This window comes from Astatotilapia calliptera, chromosome 10 (genome assembly GCF_964374335.1).
Source record: "Astatotilapia calliptera chromosome 10, fAstCal68.1, whole genome shotgun sequence".
In the NCBI taxonomy this organism is placed as follows: domain Eukaryota; kingdom Metazoa; phylum Chordata; class Actinopteri; order Cichliformes; family Cichlidae; genus Astatotilapia; species Astatotilapia calliptera.
The window spans coordinates 25,631,012-25,652,465 of record NC_137431.1 but is presented as its reverse complement, the minus strand read 5'-3'; the positions used below and the strand labels follow the sequence as shown (position 1 = coordinate 25,652,465).

The 21,454-nt window shown below is 42.3% G+C and overlaps 1 protein-coding gene across 9 annotated transcripts in view; it reads left to right on the top strand.

Moving 5' to 3' along the window:
- Window positions 1–19,895, top strand: part of larp1 (La ribonucleoprotein 1, translational regulator) — a 52,550-nt gene extending 32,655 nt beyond the window's left edge. For 2 of the 9 annotated variants that reach the window (XM_026182749.2, XM_026182757.2), the window contains exons 4-21: window positions 1,601–1,672; window positions 4,481–4,631; window positions 6,665–6,799; window positions 7,344–7,496; window positions 9,985–10,147; window positions 11,605–11,749; window positions 12,243–12,423; window positions 12,605–12,786; window positions 13,100–13,204; window positions 13,403–13,729; window positions 14,660–14,783; window positions 17,177–17,382; window positions 17,481–17,587; window positions 17,770–17,927; window positions 18,054–18,198; window positions 18,403–18,512; window positions 18,623–18,750; window positions 19,473–19,895. In XM_026182749.2, coding sequence (XP_026038534.2) covers window positions 1,601–1,672; window positions 4,481–4,631; window positions 6,665–6,799; window positions 7,344–7,496; window positions 9,985–10,147; window positions 11,605–11,749; window positions 12,243–12,423; window positions 12,605–12,786; window positions 13,100–13,204; window positions 13,403–13,729; window positions 14,660–14,783; window positions 17,177–17,382; window positions 17,481–17,587; window positions 17,770–17,927; window positions 18,054–18,198; window positions 18,403–18,512; window positions 18,623–18,750; window positions 19,473–19,697 — 2,817 coding nt within the window. In that variant the 3' untranslated portion in view covers window positions 19,698–19,895. Of the gene's footprint in view, window positions 1–1,600; window positions 1,673–2,056; window positions 2,076–4,480; window positions 4,632–6,664; window positions 6,800–7,343; window positions 7,497–9,984; window positions 10,148–11,604; window positions 11,750–12,242; window positions 12,424–12,604; window positions 12,787–13,099; window positions 13,205–13,402; window positions 13,730–14,659; window positions 14,784–17,176; window positions 17,383–17,480; window positions 17,588–17,769; window positions 17,928–18,053; window positions 18,199–18,402; window positions 18,513–18,622; window positions 18,751–19,472 lie in introns of those variants that run through there. The other 7 variants (XM_026182755.2, XM_026182754.2, XM_026182751.2 and 4 more) reach the window with 7 other exon arrangements.
- Window positions 19,896–21,454: the final 1,559 nt, after the last annotated feature.

The window sequence follows — 21,454 nt, the reverse complement described above, 5'->3', positions numbered from 1 at the left end:
AGTTTGTTTAACACAACCAACATATTTTATTCTACTGTATATAGTATTTTATTTTATTCTATTCTTTACAGTTGTGTACTGTATTTATTCTTATTATATTCTAATTTTGCTACATAACTTTTGCACTGTCCACTTCCTGCTGTGACAAAGCAAATTTCCCACGTGTGGGACTGATAAAGGTTATCTTATCTTATTAAGAAGGTGCTAGATTTTTAACCTTTCAGATTTTTTTGCTTCAGGCTGACCGCAGCCACTCCAGCTCTTTGTAGGAGCATGCATGTACTCCACTATCAACAAATTATGCTGTGTTGCTATATTGAAGATATTGGTACATAAAATAATTAAATTGGCTTGTAGTAAAAATTGGATCCACTGGCCCACTTGCCTAGTGGGGAATAATTATGATGATGAACACTGAAGTGCAAAAATCTCTCTAATCCATCTTAATTTATTACAATTTAATGTTTTTATATTTAAAAACTTGGAAAAAATAATGGTATAAAATTCAGTGTGTCATGTTATCAGCCCTTTTGTGCCATTACAGTCAGAACCACTCCACACCTCTTAGAGAGCAGCAGCCTAAGTAGCTACTGCCACATATATAACTGTAGGTTGTCTGAGTCATGCAGGCAGAAGAAAGCCCCTCTTCCCCTGCAGTCTGGGGAGAAAAGCCATATACATGCATGTGACTGTTTAGTCCACAGTGGCTTCTGGTGTCATGTCATCTATACCTGATTGTATTTTCATTTTTCACCCCATTTTTTTTATCATCTCATCAGTGTCTTGCCTGTAATTTTCTTTCTTTCATTCACCCACCGTAAATAGCAGGGCGGTGCTGCTTTCTGGGCTGGGTTTTTGGTTAACTGTTCCTATGCTCGGGATTAGAAATGTCTCATTATGAAAGTGGCTGAAACAGACGCGTCATCAGTGCCTTCCTGTAGCGCAGGAAGAATGACTCAGCATCCTTGTGATCTTAGCTTTGTGCGGCTGAAAATGCCGACAGCAGTGTTATTGATTAAGAAAACTCACTGAACCGCTCACACCTGATCCTTTAATGGTTTATCTCACACCATTCTGTCATCGCTGAAAGTATCCTCACTCCTCGTCCAAGCCGCACAGATTTCACAGCAATAAACCTCTTGATGTTATGACACACATTAGCTTTGTCTCCACTGAGATGAGCTTGGCTGTAGTGTGGAAGGCCCAGAGGGAGCTCGGCCGACTAATAGTTGCAGCAGATGCTTCTTATTATCCACAGCTTGTGCAACATTGACTTGGCATTTTCATTGTTTTTGACAACACCAATAAAAAGCATGATGTTGTTGGAGCAGAGGAGCGCAGGCTATAAAAGCCCAGTAGGTCTGATCTGCACTATATCCGAAAACTACCAGATTCTAACTATAGGGCTGCAAAGTACACTGATTAATTGGTCGGGTGCTAGAAAGCTTTGATCCATTTTAACTGCTTAGCATTAGAGCTTTTTGTTTTTTTTTTAAACATCTTTACATACCGTACGTGTGGGTCTGTGTGTTTGTCTGTCTGTGCATCATGGTCCCACCTCATTGTCTTCTCTAAACTGCTCTTCCCTCCCTCTGTTCAGATCGAGGCAGTGACACGGACCGTGTCCTGCCCGCCGACTGTCAGGCAGGTCAGAGACTCATGGAAATTCACTGTAAGTTCAACCCATGAACCCTGCTGCCTGCCTACCTGTTCACTTTCAATAACTGTATCTGATTTTTAGACCAAAAACAAGTGAAATATGTAAAACTTAGCATTACACTCACAGAAGTATCGCTTTACCCTTTTTAGAGTTAAACAAAAAGATCCAGATAACTCACCATTGACTAAAGGCATTTGTGCTGTGACTTTTATTTGTAATTTTTCTGTATGTGAAAGAAGTTTTTGAACATTTCTTTTAAGCAACTGGGTAAGCCTTGTGCCTTTAAGTGGCCGTATCCCATGGTAACCTTAGGAGAGCCTTTGTTATGAGACAAACTGTCAACTTCTGTCCGTTTAAACTCAGAGGAAATCTCAGTATTTTCTTCCCATTAACAACAGTCATTACTCAGTGAGCAGTAAGTTAATGACTTATTTTTATTTTTTTATGATTCTTCCCTGTCAGTGTCATTTTGCATCATCATCATCATCATCTGCTGAGTCATGTAATGGTCACCGGTGCCATGTTTTTGATTCATTATGCAGTTTTTGAGGGGGGCCTGTTGTGTTGTTCCTTTGTTTCTGTCACATATGATGGTGGAGCTCACATAATGAGGTCAGCATATTTGTAAATGTAATCTGTGAGTCAGATGTTCAAGCTCCAGGCTGCTCTAAGCAGCTGATGTCAAAGGGTTTTCTAATCTATTATGAGCGATGTCAGAGGAGGCGGAGCCTACAAGTTTTGTGCTCTCTTTTCGGAAGCCTGGTGAGGGGCAGTCAATCGGAAGTGGGGTCAGAGAGAGAGGGTGTTAAGGAGATGGGCGCTTAAATAAAAAAAATTGCTGCAGTGGAGCCAAAAAGCAGAAATGAGCATCGTAGATTGCCATCAAGGGCACAGCATAGTAGATGAATGTAGACAAGAATTTGGACTGTTGAATAAAACAGTACTACATGTGCTAGAACAGAAAGTAATTTTCAGACTCAGTATTGCTACAAAACTCTGCACTACTGAATTTGGAAAACCTGTTGTGCTGTTAGGATTTTGTTCTTTTTCTTTCCTTCTCATTTATCCCATTTTATTCCAAATTAGATTTAAAAGATTTGTTCATTCTAAGCTTGGCCTAAAGAAAGAGTTGGCAAAAGAGGATAACAGAGATAACCCAATAAAGCCAGACTTCTTTGCTTTGTGCTATTTGTGTTCTCTATATTGTATAATATAGGGATGGATGACATCTGAGATAAAACGTTAACATTCGTTTGGAGTTGGTTTAACTTTTTTTGTCTTTATAGCTCAGTGATTTCTTTGGAAGAATTTCACATTGGTTAAAAGGGTTAATAATATATTAGCTGACTGAATCATTGTAGGGCAAGTCTCAAAAATAAACTTCACAGTATGTAATGTTTAGGCCCAGCACGTGTCAGCTTTGCATAATACACAGTTATATATTTGAAAGGAATTACTTTAGCTGGTGTGTAAGGTCAGATGTGCAGTCACTGTCTGAAATCGTATCAAGAATTATGAGTAATCTGGTTTATGTTCACCTGAAGTAATTATTTTCAGCAAAGTGGAACGTTCGAGCCTTGCAAGATTCTTAATTTTCTGTTGGAGGTACAAAGTTAAAAAGACAGATTACAAATTGTCTCTCTTAAAGCTACAAACAAATAAAATTATGTGTAATACAAATGCTTTCAGTAGCAAGATTTGAAATGGGTTCCTTCAGCTTTTGGTGTAATATAATTTAAAAATGCTTTTATTTTGTAGTATAATTTCATACTTTGCACTTTTTTAATGTTGACTTTTTTACAGACTGCTTTGTTTCTTACTGTTGTTCAGAAATACCAAGTCTGTTTGGGTTGGTCTGGTCTTTGAATTGAGTTTGTATGATCATATTAAACTTAATAAAGGGTGTGCATGGCTGTGCGTGTTCATGGAAATGAACTTGCTTTTATTTACCCAACTTCACACAAATTTACGTGACTCTTGTGCAAAGACCTCAGGAGTGCCATAGTTTGCAGATATGCATGTTGCTGATTGCTGAGCTGTCATAACACAGAGGAGTGGCCGATTTGAATAAACTACTATATCAGCTCTGGGAGCAAAGATAACCAGCAGAGCCACTTTATATATGGTGAACTACCCAGTGTCCGTTACTGTGCCAGGTTATGCTGGGGTGTAGGGCAGTAGGAGCAGTGTGTTACTCTGCTGCAGTCCCAAAAAAAGGTCATGTAAACCCCAAACCACATGCAAAGTTACCTTTGTCCCAATCACCTTTATGACCTGGTGGGTATTTGCAGTTTTAGCCTTCATTAAACATCAGTCCACCATATTTATTAATCCAAAGCCTCTTGATTTTACACACTAGACTGCTGGTTTAGGAGCTTCTTTTTCCTGTTTGCATTCGATTTATTGCAAACTTTATTTTTAAAAACTAAAAAAAAGATTTAAAATACTAAAAAAGACTGCTGGCTGTGTGTGTGCGTATGTAAACATACTGAGTTGCTCAACTCTAGGTCAAGATTATAAAAGTGATGTTGGTTCAGTGAAAATGAGCCCTTGGTTACTGAAAGCTAACCTGTCCCGTCAAAGTGCCAACTGTTAAAGGGTTTTTAAATAATGCTTTAATTTTACTGAAATCAAATGGTAAAAATGTCTAACATTATACAGAATCTTTGCCAGTGTAATTTGTTAAGCAAGTGTATTAAGAATTCATTGTGGCAAGTTCCATATAATTCAAGTCTTACATGAAATTGTCTCCGTCTCCTTTCATGGACTTTTCTTCGCCTCCTCTAAATAGCGGTTTGAATGTGTTTCCCGTCTACTTAGGGCACCAAAAAGACGATGGTTAAAAAGGAGTCAAAGGAGAAAAGGGAGAGCAATGAAGAGAGCAAGGAGAACGTGAAGGCCAAGTCAGACGACTCGGGAGAGGAAAAGAACGGCGACGACGACTCCCAGAAGAACGGACCGAAGAAAAAAGGTGACCAATGATCAAACTGATTTAATCATTTGTCTGTAATTATAGTGCTTGCTAAAGAATCTGGTTTTGACATTAAAACGTTTGAAGGAAAAAGTCCACTCTGAGCTTTTGGGGTTCTCGCTTTTAAATAATTGGCTTCATTAGTATCTGGTGCTAAAGTTGGTGGTAAGGTTGATGAAATACAAATGAAAGGATTTCAGTTAAGCAGCTCTAAAAATGGCAGTAATGACTCCAGAACTGTGAACTAAGATGTTAGGATTGTGCTGCTGTTTTTTGTTGTTGTTTTTGCTCTTAAATGGCCAGTCAAAGGATCAGTAACCGGTACAGGGGTACACATTATGTGGTAGATGATTTTGTGCTCTCCACTTGTGCCTTTGCAAATACGCCGTACTCCCCGTGTAATATCAGAGAACAAAAGGCCACTTTTGCCTACGTTTATCAGTGTTTCAGATGCGTTCACTCCACGTGTAAAGGGTAAAGTGAGTGCAAGATAAGTTGGGTCTTTCATGGCTGCTTAAACAAAGCGTGTTTTAATTGTAATAACCACGTTAGTAGTGTGGGAGCAAATCTAAATAAGCAGAGTCAGTTACAGTACAAGGTTGTATCACTCAAAGTCAAATACAGGTTGCCTTTCAAATTCGTGCCCATAACTGATCATTTAGGAGAAGTTTGTGGTGGCTGGTTATAGTTTAGCAGTTTTGGCAGCAGTTAAAGGTTTAAACCGTGCCAGCCAGGCAGCCAGCGAGTGCTTTCTGACCTTCACAGCATAGCTGGCCCTCAGTGTGCATGGCTGAATTTGCTCTGTGTGTGTGGAGGAGGGGGGCGTTTCCTGGCTCTCATGTTTTCATCACCCCTCAAAAAACATACCGGCATACAAATGGTCTGGCACGAATTTTAGCACCGACCTGCCCGTTCGTTTTCTTTTCCTAACAATTCAGGCCAGTTGTTGTATTGATGAAGAGACTTAAACAATGAAGTTATTTATACACTGAATTGCAGTATTTAAGATCAGTGCATACAGTGCACATTTTTATGTACTCGTATCAATTTTAAAGCAGTTGGGTTTATAATAGTAAAACTTCTTGTTCCTGGAGATGCATTTGTCGGTTTTTGTATATGTGCTGTGGAGGTGATGAGTTTCATGTCTCTTCTCTGACTAAAATGTTAAAATGAAGAGAACTTGAACAACTCTGATCACAGTATTGAAGCAAATGAATCATGTTTTTCGTGCCCATCAAAAAGGTTTTGGCTTTCAGCCACAGGTAAATCACCAGGACTCTGAGTAAAACAGGCTCTGTTTTAAGTAGAGTTTAATTGGCTCTAGTTGTCCAGCAGGCTGCCTTGCAGAGCTGCAGTTTAAAAGGACAGCTGATTGTCACGGTGTGACGTGGACACATGGGTAAGGTTTTCAGATACCACAAGCAGGAGGGAGGGAGAAGGGAAATGACGGGTCTGGGCTTGCACGGAAGGCTGCAATTGCCACAAAATGTGGAATATAAGTAAATTTACAAGCTACCTTTTAAGCGAGATGCATAAGTAAACAAAGAACTGCTGTCAAGTACAAGCAACCAAGTATTTTAAGAACAAGAGGGTTGATGACCACATCTCTTACATTTGCAGGGACAGTCACTTCCCTTCTTTATTGCACATGCTGTCTATCACAAACTTAACCACATGTCCACACAGCACCCTGACAACCAGCAGTCCTTTCAGATGGCAGCTCTGTGAGGCACCCTGCTGGACAGCCAGCGTACTGCAGGATACATTTACATCTATGAAAGTCCTGGAAGCGATTATCAGTTTTTCAGAATAAAAGTTGTATGTTTATCACATGCACATATCTAAAGGCTATTAGAATCAGCCAATCATCTAGCTTACAGATATACTGTTTCTAAACACAAAAAGCATGGTGGTGATTAAGATATTCATTTGGTAGATGTAAGAATGACTAAATAAAATAACATCATCTGAAACAGTCCGTGGTTTTGTTCTTCCTTTTAACGGTGTTTCCTCTACATGTCATTTGAAAACAGGAAACAAGCAGAAGTGGGTTCCTCTGATGATCGAGGTGAAGTCAGAGGGGCCCAGGGAGCGCTCGGCCTCTAGGAACAACAGCAGACAGAATGAAAACCCGCGCCTGCCTCCCAACGCCAGGAACGACCTCAGAGGTTAGTCTGTGACGTCTTCACGTGGTAACAGGTTTATTTTGGGTGAGAGGTAGTAGGAAGTTGGCTCCACATGGCGGTCATCTCTGGTGCTTGCACATGATAGCACATCTGAATATGCGACTACTGGAAGTGGCTTTGATGCCGTGTCTTTAGATGTTGATAATACAGAGCTTATTATTACATTTAGCTGGTTAAGAAAGTGCACATGACTCAGCAGCAGGATGTGGAGAGGTGTGTGTGTGTGTGTGTGTGTGTGTGTGTGTGTGTGTGTGTGTGTGTGTGTGCATGCTCGACTGCTAATTTTATACTTCTGCTTTGATAGCTTCACTATTCAGCTGTGCACTTCACGTATTACTCCACTTGTGTTCAGGAAATGAAATCTACTCGCTGTTAGGAAGACGCTGTATCGTATTCAAATGTGTTTTATCACAATTTAGAAAACTAGTAAGAAAGAATTAGTTAGCCTCATTGGATATTTGTTCAGACCTACTTATCCAGTCTGGTTTAGTGTTTGCTGACAGGAATATGGTTGGCTTCCCTGCAGATTGGCATAGCCAAAAGTATGAGCGCGAGTGGCGTGACGACCACGATGAGGTTTCCAGCGTGAAGAGTGAGGGGGCGCCATTCCGCGGAGGATTCAGAGGTCGAGGACGTGGAAGAGGAAGAGGTCGGGGACGAGGCAGAGGTGCCGGGAGAGGTACATCTTACTCGTTTTAGACGACTCAAAAATATCAAAAGAACACTTTTTTTTTCACCGCTAGGCAGGTGTCCTCAAAATGTTTATAAGTAATATAATATGAACATCGCTTTTGTTTTGTTTTTTTTAACCACAGTAAGTTTTTTTTTTTTTCCTTTTAAGTTAAAAGGCTGACCAGACTGCACTGACAAATCAGCATCATGCAGGATACTTACACACGTTTCCTAATTTGAGGTCTGAATGCACTGAAGCAAGGTGGTAGCCAGATAATAGTGCAATAGCAGTGACACAGCAGAAGTCACATCTCAGCACAAAAGTAGCCTTGTAGTGTTTTCTCTGGAAATTCTAAGAAAAAGTATAACATGATTTCTTAATGCTGGAGAAAACGAGCTGCACAGTATTGTCACATAATAAAGCGTTTCTTCCTTGGATGGCATATCCTGGTTGGAGCTTTTTAACCAGCAGCAGCAGAAACTTCCATCCACCATTTGTTCTTCCTGTCATATGGACCGCAGCTAGCAACGCTTGTTTGAATGTGTTTACATTTGAGCTGCACTGGCTGTACTCTGCTGTGTATTTTTTAGCCCCAAGTGGTGAAACAGGTTTATTTTTCACTGTTGGCAGGAACTGTTTTCATGCATATTTATGCAGAGTATTGTGTGTGGAGATTGTTGAAGTAGGCCTCTTTTTAGATACTGAATCATCATTGGAGGCACACGAGTGTTCCTCGGTCTTGGACGTGCCATTGTGCACACCAGGGGACGTAAACGTGGGGTATCGCTATATAACATTTTTATATCACTTAAGAATTTACAGCTATTATTGCAGACGCTGTGATATGGCAGAGCGCTTGGTATCACTATAAGAGATGTGCTGCAGAAGTGATGAGCTCTTCATGTCTCTTCTCTGACTAAACATCTGTGGAGAGAACTTTCACAACTCTGATCTCAGCACTGAAAGTAAAGCTGCCTGGGCTAAATCCTTTCAAAATTACTTTCACAGGAGACATCGCAGTTTTTAATTTTGTACCGTTTGGTTGGTGATGTCAGTGTTTTGAGTGCTTTGACAAACCCATTACCCACACAGCTTTTGTGGAAAGACTCCCCATGAACTTAAGTGAATTTGTCTTAATAGTATAGTTTGAGGGTTTTACTTCCAGTCCAGTCTTCTGTTCATCTGCAATCATGGAGTACAGCAACTTTCTCTTTATCAATGTTTCAAGGATTTAAGCTGGTGAATTGGATGAATTAAGTTGGTACAGGTAGACAGTGTCTTATCTAGTTTTGGTTGCTTTGGCTGCCACGGCTCTGAATCCGAGTGTTTGATGACCCTGATCTGGCCCCCACCAAGGCTAGAGTAAAAACAAAAAAGTGCAATAACAACCAGAGAGTGTTGGAATGAGGACTGGCCTTGGCTCCAGCAGGAGAAACTGGTTTCCCTGAAGGCTTGTTGGTTTTGGCCAGAGTCTCCCTCCCACTTCCCTGTTGTTTTCACTCTCTTCATACATACATTTTTCCTTATTCCAACCCCCCCACCTCTCTCTTCATGTACTCATTTTCCTCCTTTTATCCTAAACCCTCCTTCCCAGAAGCACCGGCTACTCATAAACTTTATAACGGTGCCCAAAAATGTGAGTGAAGCAATTTTATTTCCACTTTTCTCCCTTTTTTCCAACTTTTTTTGAGGTTGTTGACTTTGAGCAGCGCTGAAGAGACTTTCAGTTAATGCTCAGCACATGAACTTTGTCTTTGTGTATTTACTCAGCCCTCAAGTGGGTGCTCTCCTACATATGCCAATACACATACACACAGTGTAATTGTATTTTAAGAGGCTCACTGCTCCTTCACTTCTGCGTTCTTTATAATTTACATCTTAACACATTTTTTTTTTCTTGGCTGTGCCTTGAATAGCTTTTGAGTTAAACAGCAGTTAAACTTGAGACTTATTCTCATTAATCTGCTCCTACTTACTGATTGTCAGTCTGCTGTTTTCATTCTTGTGTAACCTTCGATAATTCTCACTCCTAACTATAACTAGCAGCGTAAGTGACAATATGGTACGAAAGAGATGCAATAAATGGAACATTTAAAAACTATTCTTAGGGGATTTTTAATAGAAATGGTGAAACACAACAAAATTAACAGTACTTGAATAAGAATTAATGCTTTGGGGGTGAGTGTCAGTATAAGAGTCTTCTCTCATGTCTTCAATGTGAGAGCCATCAGATAGCATCGATCTGAGAACAAAGATGCACCTCCCAATCAATTTTGCTGCCTACTAATAGCAAGTGGAAGAATTTTAATCTTTTGATTGGCTGGTTTTGCAAGAAATGAATAGTAAAGGGTAAAAACGATGTGAGCACTGATAGCTGAGAAGGTTCACAACGCAGAGAGCATCTGCTGTTCCCGTGCACAGTCTTTCACACGAGTAATGTATGCACGCCGTGCTGCACGCTTTCTGTCTAACCGACTGCTCCTCTCCCTTCAAGGCCACTACGACTATCACTACAGCTACAAGTCCTACGACGTAAAAGACGGACCCTACGGACAGAAGTTCAGCAACTCTGTGACCTACTATTACGACAACATGAGCAGCAATGACCTTTACTCTGTCGATCAGGATCTGCTGAAGGACTACATCAAGCGGCAAATGTGAGTTTAGCTTTTCTGTCACAGGAATAGGTCGATGTCGGGGGGGGGTAAACTCGTATTTATTGGGTTGCGTTCAGACATTATGTGCAGATGTGCTGCAGAAGTGATGAGCTCTTCATGTCTCTTCTCTGACTAAATGACGGTGGAGAGAACTTTTCACAACTCTGATCTCAGCATTGAAGCATAATGAGATGAAGTGATTGGCTTTTGCAAAGATGGCAGACCTTAAGGTTGCATGATGTCACATCTTGACGTCATGGCTTGGCTTTTCTTCCTCCTAAGATTAGAGCTGCTTAATTTGGGGAATTGCTGCAAATAATGTCAGTTAAATGGGTTCTACTGGTACAAACTGTTATTAGACATTTGTGGTGTGGCGCTGGAGATGGAGCTAAACATCATCGGTGCTTGACACTAGCAGCTTGAGCCTCTACACTTGAATCTGGTTGGTGGCCGAGTTGCACTGTGATTTGCTTGATAAGGAAACATGGAGAAACCCCCCCCCCCCCCCCCCCAGTATTTCTGGTTCTGCAACATCAGCTTTGATCATTTGCGTTCATCTTTCAGCACTTTGCAGTTGCATCTCACTCTCCAGATTCTGAGTAGTGTGACCTCATTTGTCTGGCACCAGATTTAAACGGCTATTGTTCCACCTCATCGTGTCGTATTCTGGATTTTGTTTTAGGCAAATTATCTGTGTGACACGGACACACACAATGAATCAAACTATGATGGATCAAAGAGAAACTGGTTTCATCACATCTTTGTTCCCATTACAGTCAACTGCTTTAAACCAGAGCTGTTAAACTGATTGAAGTTGATCAGCACCTTAGGGCCCAGTTTGATCTTACGAGGTTCAGATCTCAACTGATGTCTAGAAATCCTTCAAAGTTTTCATACGTTTACACTCCTGTGTTGTAAGACTGTTATCCCCACAGCAGGACTAGCAGTGCATTTCACTGATGATATTGGAGTCATTTTCACTCTTTGGAAAGTCACACATTTAGTTGATTTTGGACTCTTTCGGAAAGCCACATTTGGCCCCCGGTCTGCATGCTTAACAGTCTTGTTGTCGATAAGTGGTTAAGTTTACTTCACTTATAAGAATAAAGTATCTCTTTTCAACATTACTGAAGCTGTTCAGATTATACCTGACATAGTCCAGTAAAGCACCTGCTGCTGGAGATGCTGTGTGTGTCGAAACAATACATTTTTGGCCAACTTACTCAGGCTCTGAAACCTTGTTAAATCCTCTGTTTTTAGTTTGGAAGATATGTGATGACTGTTGACATCTAGACAATGTTACATAACCAGTCGTAACAAAAAGAAGTTTTCATTCAGTCTTTCCCTGTGATTTTTTTTTTTCTTTTCTCACTTTACTTCCCTCTGATGTCAAAGACTAGGCATGAAATACCAGCATCTGCTGACCACTTTTCTCCCTGTGTTTTTTTCCCTTCCAGTGAGTACTACTTCAGCCTAGACAACCTGGAGAGAGACTTTTTCTTGCGGAGGAAGATGGATCAGGAGGGTTTCCTGCCCATCGGACTCATCGCCAGTTTTCACAGAGTTCAGGCCCTCACTACCGACGTCAACATCATTCTGGATGTAAGCGCGTTTCTTTGACTGGTTGAATGATGTCAGTCAGTGAAGACATTTAAAAATTCATGTTAAACGCAGTCAGAACTGGTCTGAAAGCGGCTGTAGGACAGAAAAACAAGCAATTAAATTGCATAAAAAATAATGTGAAGCAGCGTTCAAGTTAAAATGCACTAAAGGAAAAAAACCTTTGGGGACTGTGTTTTCTAGAAGCTTCTGTAGTTCATTATGTGAAACAATTTTCTGTCCAGAAGTAGCTCGAGGGTACCAAACAACAAATATTTGGCAGGTCATTTTTGGGTTTTTGTACAACTTCAAAAAATGAATAAATACATTAAAAAATGATGCAGCTCTAATTAGTGACCTTTAGATTTGCTACTGGGATATTTTCACCTTTGGACAGAGTCAGTCTGGGTAGTTTTCCCGTTTCTTGTCAATACATGAATGGTCGCAAATTTCTACTAATCACCTGGGCTAACCGGTCCCTCATCTGTCCCGTCAGGCGTTAAAGGACAGTAAGGAAGTGGAAATTATCGACATGAAGATCCGTCGGAAGGTGGACCCGGAGAAGTGGCCGCTGCCGGGCCTGAACATGCCAAACATGCCGCACACGCATACGGACTTCTCCCAGCTCATCAACTGCCCCGAGTTTGTTCCAAGACAAATGGCTGAGGAGCCCAGAGGTGAGCACTCTGACCTGAAGCTGCACATTTTGTAATGTTTAGCATTTAACTGACCCTCAATTCTGCATCACATGAAATGAGCATTTCCCTCATTTACATGAAGAAAGTGAGAATTTTAAGATAAGTAATCCTTGCCTGGTGATCAAAGTTAATGTTGACTGTAATCTTCTCTCTGCTGCAGGTCTGCCCAGGGCCTCCACACCAATGCAACAACAGACCAAGGCTGAACCAGATGTCTCCAACCTCAAGACCATGCCCAAGGGCCTCTCAGCTAGTCTCCCTGACCTGGACTCAGAGTCCTGGATCGAGGTTAAGAAGAGACCCAGACCTTCCCCGGCCAGACCCAAGGTCAGCTCAGAAAAGGTGAAATTCAGAGCAAAACACAAACGAGATGTTGAATTAAAAACGTTTTAAGAAGGAAGTGATCATGTGTGGTTGTTAGACAAAATGAACCTCTAATATAATGACTATCATATCACTTTTGCTTCACAGCAGCAGGCACTGCAGTTTATTTTATTCTTTTAACTGCAGCATATATTTTTGCATGACCCCATTGCATCACTTTCCTTTTGTTTTAGTCTTTTCACATCATTCTTTAATCAAACCTCGCTTTCCGTACCCTCCTCCACCACCTCCTTCCTTTATTTCCCCTTGTTTGATCGGTTGACTGATGAAGTCCTCCTCATTACACCATCAGCAGCAGAAGGAAAAGGATGAGTTGATTCGCTCCCCGGTGCCCCAGCCCGGCTCCTCACCCTCCGCTGCTACCTCAGGAAATAAGGTGAGGAAGGAAATGTGTGTTATATAATGTGTTTGTGCTATTTTATTTAGAGTCTTGTTGAGATTGAGACTGTAGCTTCATCTTTCTGCAACTCTGTGATTTTTAAATCTGCACCTTTTTTAATCTTTATCAGTTTTTCAGTTAACTTACATAATCAGCTAACGTTTGAATATTTTTGTGCTTTGTTTTGTCACTCAGGACGGAGCCGAGCAGGACGAACCCGAGGAGCTCGACTTCATGTTCGACGAGGAGATGGAGCAGATGGACGGACGCCGCAACACCTTCACCGACTGGTCCGACGAGGAAACGGACGGTGAGATCGACGACCACGACGTCAACAAGATCCTGATCGTGACGCAGACGCCGCCCTACCTGAGGAAGCACCCGGGAGGCGACCGCACGGGCCACCACACATCGCGCGCCAAGTTGACCAGCGAGCTGGCCAAGGTGATCAACGACGGGCTCTTCTACTACGAGCAGGACCTGTGGGACGATACGTACGAGCCCGAATACGCCACCATCAAGGTGAGGATGTTCTGCTTGATTCTGCACTTAATCTGGTGGGTTATGAGACGACGACGTCCTGATGTAGAAGTCGGACAGCGTCCAGGTTGTGTCGCTGCCATGTCAGACACGTTTCCACCTGAAGCCTGGTGATGAGTAGATCCTTCAGCTGTTTCTGGATATGGAAACAAAACACCCAACAGAGTTTTTTGTTGTTTTTGTGTTTTTTGTTGTTGTGGCCGCCCATTGTTGCATTGTTGAACTCTTTGTGGCGACCTTCACGTACTCGCCGGCACAAATCCTGTGTCGTGTGGAACAGAGTGTTGCTGTTTATAAATAAACCCCACACGCAAGGCCTCGGCCTGAGGGCTCGAGCTGATGGGCTGCAGGGGAGCTAAAGATGGAAGGTCAGAGATCTGAGGATGCTCGGAGGGATAGAGCCAGTGTGAGTCGCGCTTGATGATCTTGGCAGGGAGGATGATTCGTCGCTGTTTGGTTTTGGTGGCGTTTTTAAACTAGCTTTGTTGTAGAAGGAACAAGAAAACATGCTTTACGGATGTATTCATGTGCAGAAACTTCAGGGTACTTGTGTTGATGTGAACCTGCTGGCTGCTGCGCTCGTGTCAGAGCAGTCAGATGTCAGATATGAGGGCGAAGAGAGTGTTTCTAGCAGCTATTTTTTGCAGCTGTATCTCGCTCTCCAGACTGCTGAAGATAAGGTCTGTTAATAATCGGTTTTGTCCAGAATGTAAGAGACATTTCCTGTGGTGTTTTGGAGTTTACAGGGAAATAATATGAAAATGACTTTATGTGCTTTTTTTCTGGACGATTGAAGTTGGCTTTAAACTTTTATATTTTAATTAATTTGTGACGTTTTCGTATCACGGTTCCCAGAAAGAGACATTTTGTCACGCCTCGTGCATTAACATGTGATTTTTCTCATTTTTACAGCAAGAGGTGGAGAACTTCAAGAAGGTCCACCTGATCAGCCGTGAACAGTTTGACTGCTTGACCCCTGAGCCGCCTGTCGACCCCAACCAGGAAGTCCCACCAGGCCCCCCACGACCCCAGCAGAGTAAGGACTCAAAAACACAGCCAAATATACAACGCTTTTGTGTTTTTAAATAATTATCACACCCAAATTTGAGGATTCTGAGGGAAATCTATGCTGTATACATGTCACAAACTCTAGAGACCTCTCTAGAAGGAAAACACCATGACAGGCCTGTTCACTGCTGTTGAATTCTCCTTTGCGTTTCTGGCTACCTTTTCAATGCAGTTTTTGAATTTATCATTGAAAATAATAATCATTGTCTTAGTACAATCATAGCATCAATATAAGGACTCACAAATGTTAGTAAATTCCCAGATGGAGATTGCCAAAACTATTGAAATGAACACGAAGGGGTGTACAAAGAAGTGGAAATAATAATAAATGCCTTTTTGGGGTGAAAACCCCCCCAAAACACATTGTCCACAACAAAGAGTCAAGTGGCTGGCACCACATGACCACACACTCCCACACTCGTGACCACAAGATCATTAACACAAAATGTACCAGAGACGGTAGGGCTGTTCGATATAACGATATATATCGGATGACGATATAAAAACGTCTATCGTTTCATTTTACGCTATCGCTCGTTTCGTGGTGTCGCAAAATAAACTGTTTACGGCAATATTTTTTCATCGTTTTGATGGTCACTGTAGTGGCTATATTAATTTCTTAAAGTTCTCTCTTTCTCTTATATTTAATATAACCACACTATGGACGGACAAGCGCCTGTTTTTATGCGTTGTCGTTAGCAACAATGACTGTAACATCATTGCGTGTCCGCTTGTTTATGTTCCACATAAACCTTTCACAATAAAGCTCAGGATCCTGTTGAGACTTTTCAAAATAAACTGAATCACGTGAAAGAGCAGATTATTTACGGATGAGAACCAAAAAAAGAGCCGCCAGGTGCTAAAAAATAAACCTTAGACTCAAACGTTAGAACAGGCTTTTCCCCGCAGCACGCCGTGTGATAAATACTCACAAAGAAAACAGCGGCCGTTACAGCTTATGTCTAAAAATGTGTAGTTTCATGCATCGGTTAAAACACTCGACTCCAGGTACACGACACGCAGCTGGAAACACTTCACGCAAGTAGAGCTGCCCGAGATTCACAGAATTTACAGACAATGTTACATTTTTGTGATTTATATCGTTATCGGACGATAAAATTCTTATATCGGGATATGAGATTTTGGTCATATCGCACAGCCCTAAGAGACGGTCATAAATGCTGGAGGTGATGCTACGACCCACGGCTCTACAAAAGTTCACCACGAACGTCTAAATCACCCATAAGAGATACAGAGAGAGCTGCAAACTGGGCTCTGTTTCACTGAAAGAACAGTCGGGCAGTTCTCGGCTTGTCCAGACCTTTTTTGTTTTCTTTTTCTTCCCCCCCCTCGTGTAGGACCCCCATCTTGGAAAAATTCCTAGATGGGAGTCAAGTCTAAGAAGATGAACCCATTTTTAAAAACCAGGCAACCTAGCAGAACCCAGATGAAGAATGGCAACACAACTAGAAGAGCTTAAAAATATAAAATAAATCTCATAGTTGTTGGGGGGATTTTTGTATTGCTGCTTGTGTAAAGAAAGATTTGACGCGAGACCGAAACAGACTGGAAATGAATCAAGAGGATGGGCGTCAGCAAAAACAGAGCAGTGATTCATAGAAATCGCATTTTTATTTTACAGCAGATACATTCAACAGTGCTAATAAATATGCCAACATGTCGACATAGTCCTATGTGAACAATGGTCTGAAGGAATCTTTGAACTCCCTTGGGAACAATTTCCTGAGAGGAAAATTTTGATGGAATGACAAAGGATTGGGTAGAAGAGAGGCAGCATGCTGCTCTAAATAATGTCATATTCTTCTGATCTTTCTCTAATTTTAAAATTAGTTTTATTGTGATCGACTCGCCATTAAACATGCTCTGTTAAAGCACCAGCGCTCCACACGTTACTGTGGAAAACCATTGAGTGTTTTGTCCAGAGGTCGGTCTAAAATGACAGAAATGCGGTCTCGCTTTATGACTTGCAAGACAGAGACGACCCAATTTCCAGCAACTTGGTGGTACTCTGTAGGAACTGTTACTGGTCTCCAGTTAAAATCTGCAGTCTTTAAATGTGCTGTAAACGGCTTTAATAACACTCACTATTTTCATTGAGTCATTTTTGTTCAACATCACTCGCATTAAAGAGACATTAAGAAGTTCTGAATCCATGTTGGTTCTGTGGTAACAGCTGTGGCTTTACTGTAGTCCATTATCATCACACTGTGAAATAAATGAAGCTATAAGATCAAAGATGTTGTGACATTAGATGTCTCTTAAAGTGTTTAAGTGTGTGTCGGGACTTTGCGTGTGAAGTTTTTCGGTTCTTTTCTACAACAAATCTATCTTCGTCCACAGTCCCCACAGACGCTTTGGCAAACAAACTCTTCGGTGCCCCCGAGCCCTCCTCAATAGCTCGCTCGCTGCCAACTACCGTGCCTGACTCGCCCAACTACCGCAGTGCCCGGACGCCCCGCACGCCTCGCACGCCTCACCGGAAGGACCCGACCATGACGCCTCGCTTCTACCCAGTTGTGAAGGAAAGTCGGCCCGTCGATGCCAAGGTGAGACGTTGGAATTGTGTTTTAGTGGCAAAACCTGTTGGGTTCAGCATGAAAAGCTCAGCGACTAAACGTGTTGATTTTTCCCCGCGCCCTTTTAGACGCCTAGGAAGAGGAAGACCCGGCACAGCTCCAACCCGCCCCTGGAGTTCCACGTCGGTTGGGTGATGGACTCCAGAGAGCATCGGTCCCGTACCGCCTCCGTCAGGTGAGACCCTCTGCTCTCTGTTACACGCTCTGCAGTCAGCTTTGATAATACCAGAACATAAAAGGAAAAGCATAGAAGATATTCATATTGTGTACATATTGTGATCACAAGACTAAAGGTTTACTGAAGGTGGACTTACTTTAGTAGATCTCCACCTAATCCTCCACCTTTCTCTCTATCAGCTCTAATGCAAGCCCATCGGAGGGCACCCCCGCCCTGGGTAACATCGGCTGCACTCCCCAGTCCCTCCCCAAGTTCCAGCACCCATCGCACGAGCTGCTCAAGGAGAACGGCTTCACGCAACACGTTTACCACAAGTACCGCCGGCGTTGCCTAAACGGTGCATTTCCTCGTTTTTAAACATCCCTTAAGTTCTGATCAGAGACTGTTTAGCATTAATTATTACAAGTTAATTGAAACTGTGTCCTTTATCTTCATGTATTTGACCACTTTTTCTCCATCACAGAGCGGAAACGGCTGGGAATCGGCCAGTCGCAGGAGATGAACACGCTCTTCCGATTCTGGTCATTTTTCCTGCGGGACCACTTCAACAGGAAAATGTACGAGGAATTCAGACAGCTGGTAGTCGAGGATGGAAAAGAAGGATATAGGTAAGATCTGCAACCTGTGTATGTAGCAGTGACATTACTATTGGACAGTTGGATTTACGTGATGAGGAGAAGAGCAGATGTAAAGCTTTGGCAGCACAGTGGAAACGGGCTCTGTGCAGCTGTCTGAATCTAGCTTTTGTTATTTCCAAAGCTCGGTGTGATCTAATTTCTCTTGTTTCCTCTCTCGACGCTTATGTGTTGCAGGTACGGTTTAGAGTGCTTGTTCAGGTACTACAGCTACGGTCTAGAGAAGAAGTTCAGACCAGACATCTTTAAGGACTTCCAGGAGGAGACCATGAAAGACTACGAAGCTGGTGAGGAAACCTTAAAACACTCTCAGAGGCACCTCAGCAGAGATTTTTATATGAACAAGCTCTTGTCTTCTGTACAGTCACGTTTAACAACATTTGTTTTCTGACCACAGGGCAGCTATATGGACTTGAGAAGTTCTGGGCCTTCCTTAAATACTCCAAAGCCAAGAACTTGGAGATTGAACCCAAGCTGCAGGAGTGCCTGAGCAAGTTTAAACGCCTCGAAGATTTCAGAATCGACGTAAGTTAAATATTCTTTGAAGTTTGTAGGTATAAGCAGGCTGTAAGGTGTATAATAGGGCTGAAGAGACATGATCTTACTTCCAGTATCGATGATCAGTTCTTAGGTAAGAAGGATTAACTGAGATACAAAAGTTCATAAGAAATTATCCTGAAAAGATTTGAGGTCACACATGAAGTGTCATATCGGATTTAAGCTCTCTGCGATAATAAAGGATATAATCTGATATTTAAATGCTAAGATGAGCCTAAAATTGGTTCACGAACTAACTTCAGGAAGATGATGTGACTTCTGACAGGTGAAAGAAGATGAGCATGAAAGATGTGTGGTCCTATGTCACACTGTGGACAGTTTCAAAGTTGGGTGTCTTCCAAACAAACAACATTTCGATTTAGGATGATGGTCTCACAATGCGTCTACTGACAGGGAGGAAAACAGAAAGTCGGACCAAATGGATGCAAGTGAAATGTGTAAATGGAGTTGAGCCTGAGCAGCAGAAGCTGTTTGCATGTTTCCTTATACTGTTATCATGATCTCACTGACTGAGGCGTCCCACAGATACTGTCCTTGGTGCTGATTCACTAGGTTTTATCTGTTTTATCAGGAGTTTACGTGCTTCAAGTTTTCTCCTGTTTGTATCAATAAGAGCTTAAAGGGTTTTTTGAAGCGCAGCATGTTGTTGCCTTAGGCGTGTTATCTAACACGATTATTTCTGCTTCTAGCCGCCTATGGAGGAAGGAAGTCGCCGAAGACACTCGTCCAGTGGGGATGGTCGCCGCCGGCACCCCTCTCAGCCCTCCAGCCGTCCCCACAGTCAGGCCAGCTCAGGCCCCACCCACGCCACCACCACCCAGGTTCCCACAGCCAAGGATGATGCCAAACCTACCAGCCACAAAGCCCCGGCTCCCACTGCTGATCCCGCATCAAATGCCAAAACACTGAAGTAACTCCACAAACACACTGGCCCACATAGACTAAATTAACCAAGTCTGCAAGTCGCCGGTTCTCTCTGCGCCACAGGAGGGGGAGGGGCATCCAGCTCTTCATTTCAAGCATGTGATATCTTTTTTCTTTTTTTTCCCCTTGTTTTTGCGCCTGTGAAAGGTTTGATAAATAAGAGAGACAATAAATAATATGCCTCGGTTTATTGATCACTGCTAAGGTTTCTGAACTTTTTGTCTTAATGAGGCAAGCAATGGATGGGTCGACAAACCCATCCATTGCAAAACACTTGTGCAGACCTTCGCCGGATGGTTTAGGTTTAACATTCTGGAAAAAAAAATATTTTTTTCTTCCCTCCTTGTTTTTGGCCCCTCCCTCCCTGTCTCTGGGACCCTCTTTGATCGTCACTGTCCTGCTGGTTGAAAGATCTTTGATCCCTCATCCAAATCTCAGATTAATGATGACTATTTCTTCAGCACGAAGTGGAATTTGAGATGTGGAAATAGTTTGAACAAGACTGAGCATCTAAAAAAAACGCAAAAACAAGCCCCAGTAACGGCCCGCTGGAGGCCGTACTGCTCTTTGACATCCAGTCGGACCAAAGTGGTTAGAACCGAGCAACTAACTTTTTCATCCGCAGCGCCCTGAGAGTTTTCAAAGGGCTAATATATGAAAAAAATAATTTACCTTATGGCTGCACATTGGAGGGGGAAAATATTTAAGGAAGCAAATGATTAAAAAAAAAAAAAAAAAAGAGAGAGAGAGAGACTTGCATCAACCCCTTGCTATGGACAAGATCATTGAAAGTTGCCTTATTTTAATGGTTTTACTGCTTCTAAGTTGTGCCCGCCACCTTATTGTCGATTGTACAGCATCAGTCACCCATATATCTCACCACCATTTCCAGCTGAGGCCACTAGTTGGTGCTCTCTGCCAAATTTATTTTCCATCCCCCTCAGTCCCCTTTCATCTGTCTTCCAAGTGTCATTTGGTCTGTTACAAGTCCTGTAATTCATCGCTGTGATTGCAAGTTGTGGCTTTTTGTGCTGAAACACGTCAACCTGGTGAAAGTTTGTCAGCGCCCCACCCCTCGCGAAAAAAATAAAATAAAACACTTAAACGTGATGGAGAGTTGGGGTTGATCTCCCTTTGGGTGCTACCTGACTTTCTGTCGTCCTCCACCTTCCCGTCAGATGAGCTGCATCCATCCGTTTGTCCATCCATCCATCCATCCATCAGTTGATCATCAGTGACGCTACAGGACTGGAAATCATTACAATCTGGATTACTTGAAGAGGCGATGGTTACAAAGAGGACCGTCGTCCTGTGACGCAGGTGCTTTGGGTGGAGACACTAACGATGCTAAGACGTTCAGCGAGCTGCCCGCCACCGCTTCCTGGTTCTCACACGGATCCAAACGTAAGGTGCAGGCAAAAACACGGACAGGCAGGTACTGATGTAGCAGCGTGGGCACGCTCAGTAGAAAACGCACCGCTCGACGTCTTGCCTCACTGTGGACTGGATTGTTTGTTCACAACCTGTTGAGTCGTCACTCTTCGTACAGGACTATTAAATCTGATGATATCAAGCAGAAGAGCGACTCTTCCTCCACGAGTGTAAATGTGAAATTTGAGAGATGAACAGAAAAGATAACAGCTCCCCACCTCTTGTTTTATTGTCTATAGTACAGATATATATTTGCCTTACATGTGTACGTACTCTAACTTTTTTTTTTTTTAATGGTCTCATGATTTATCTTTAA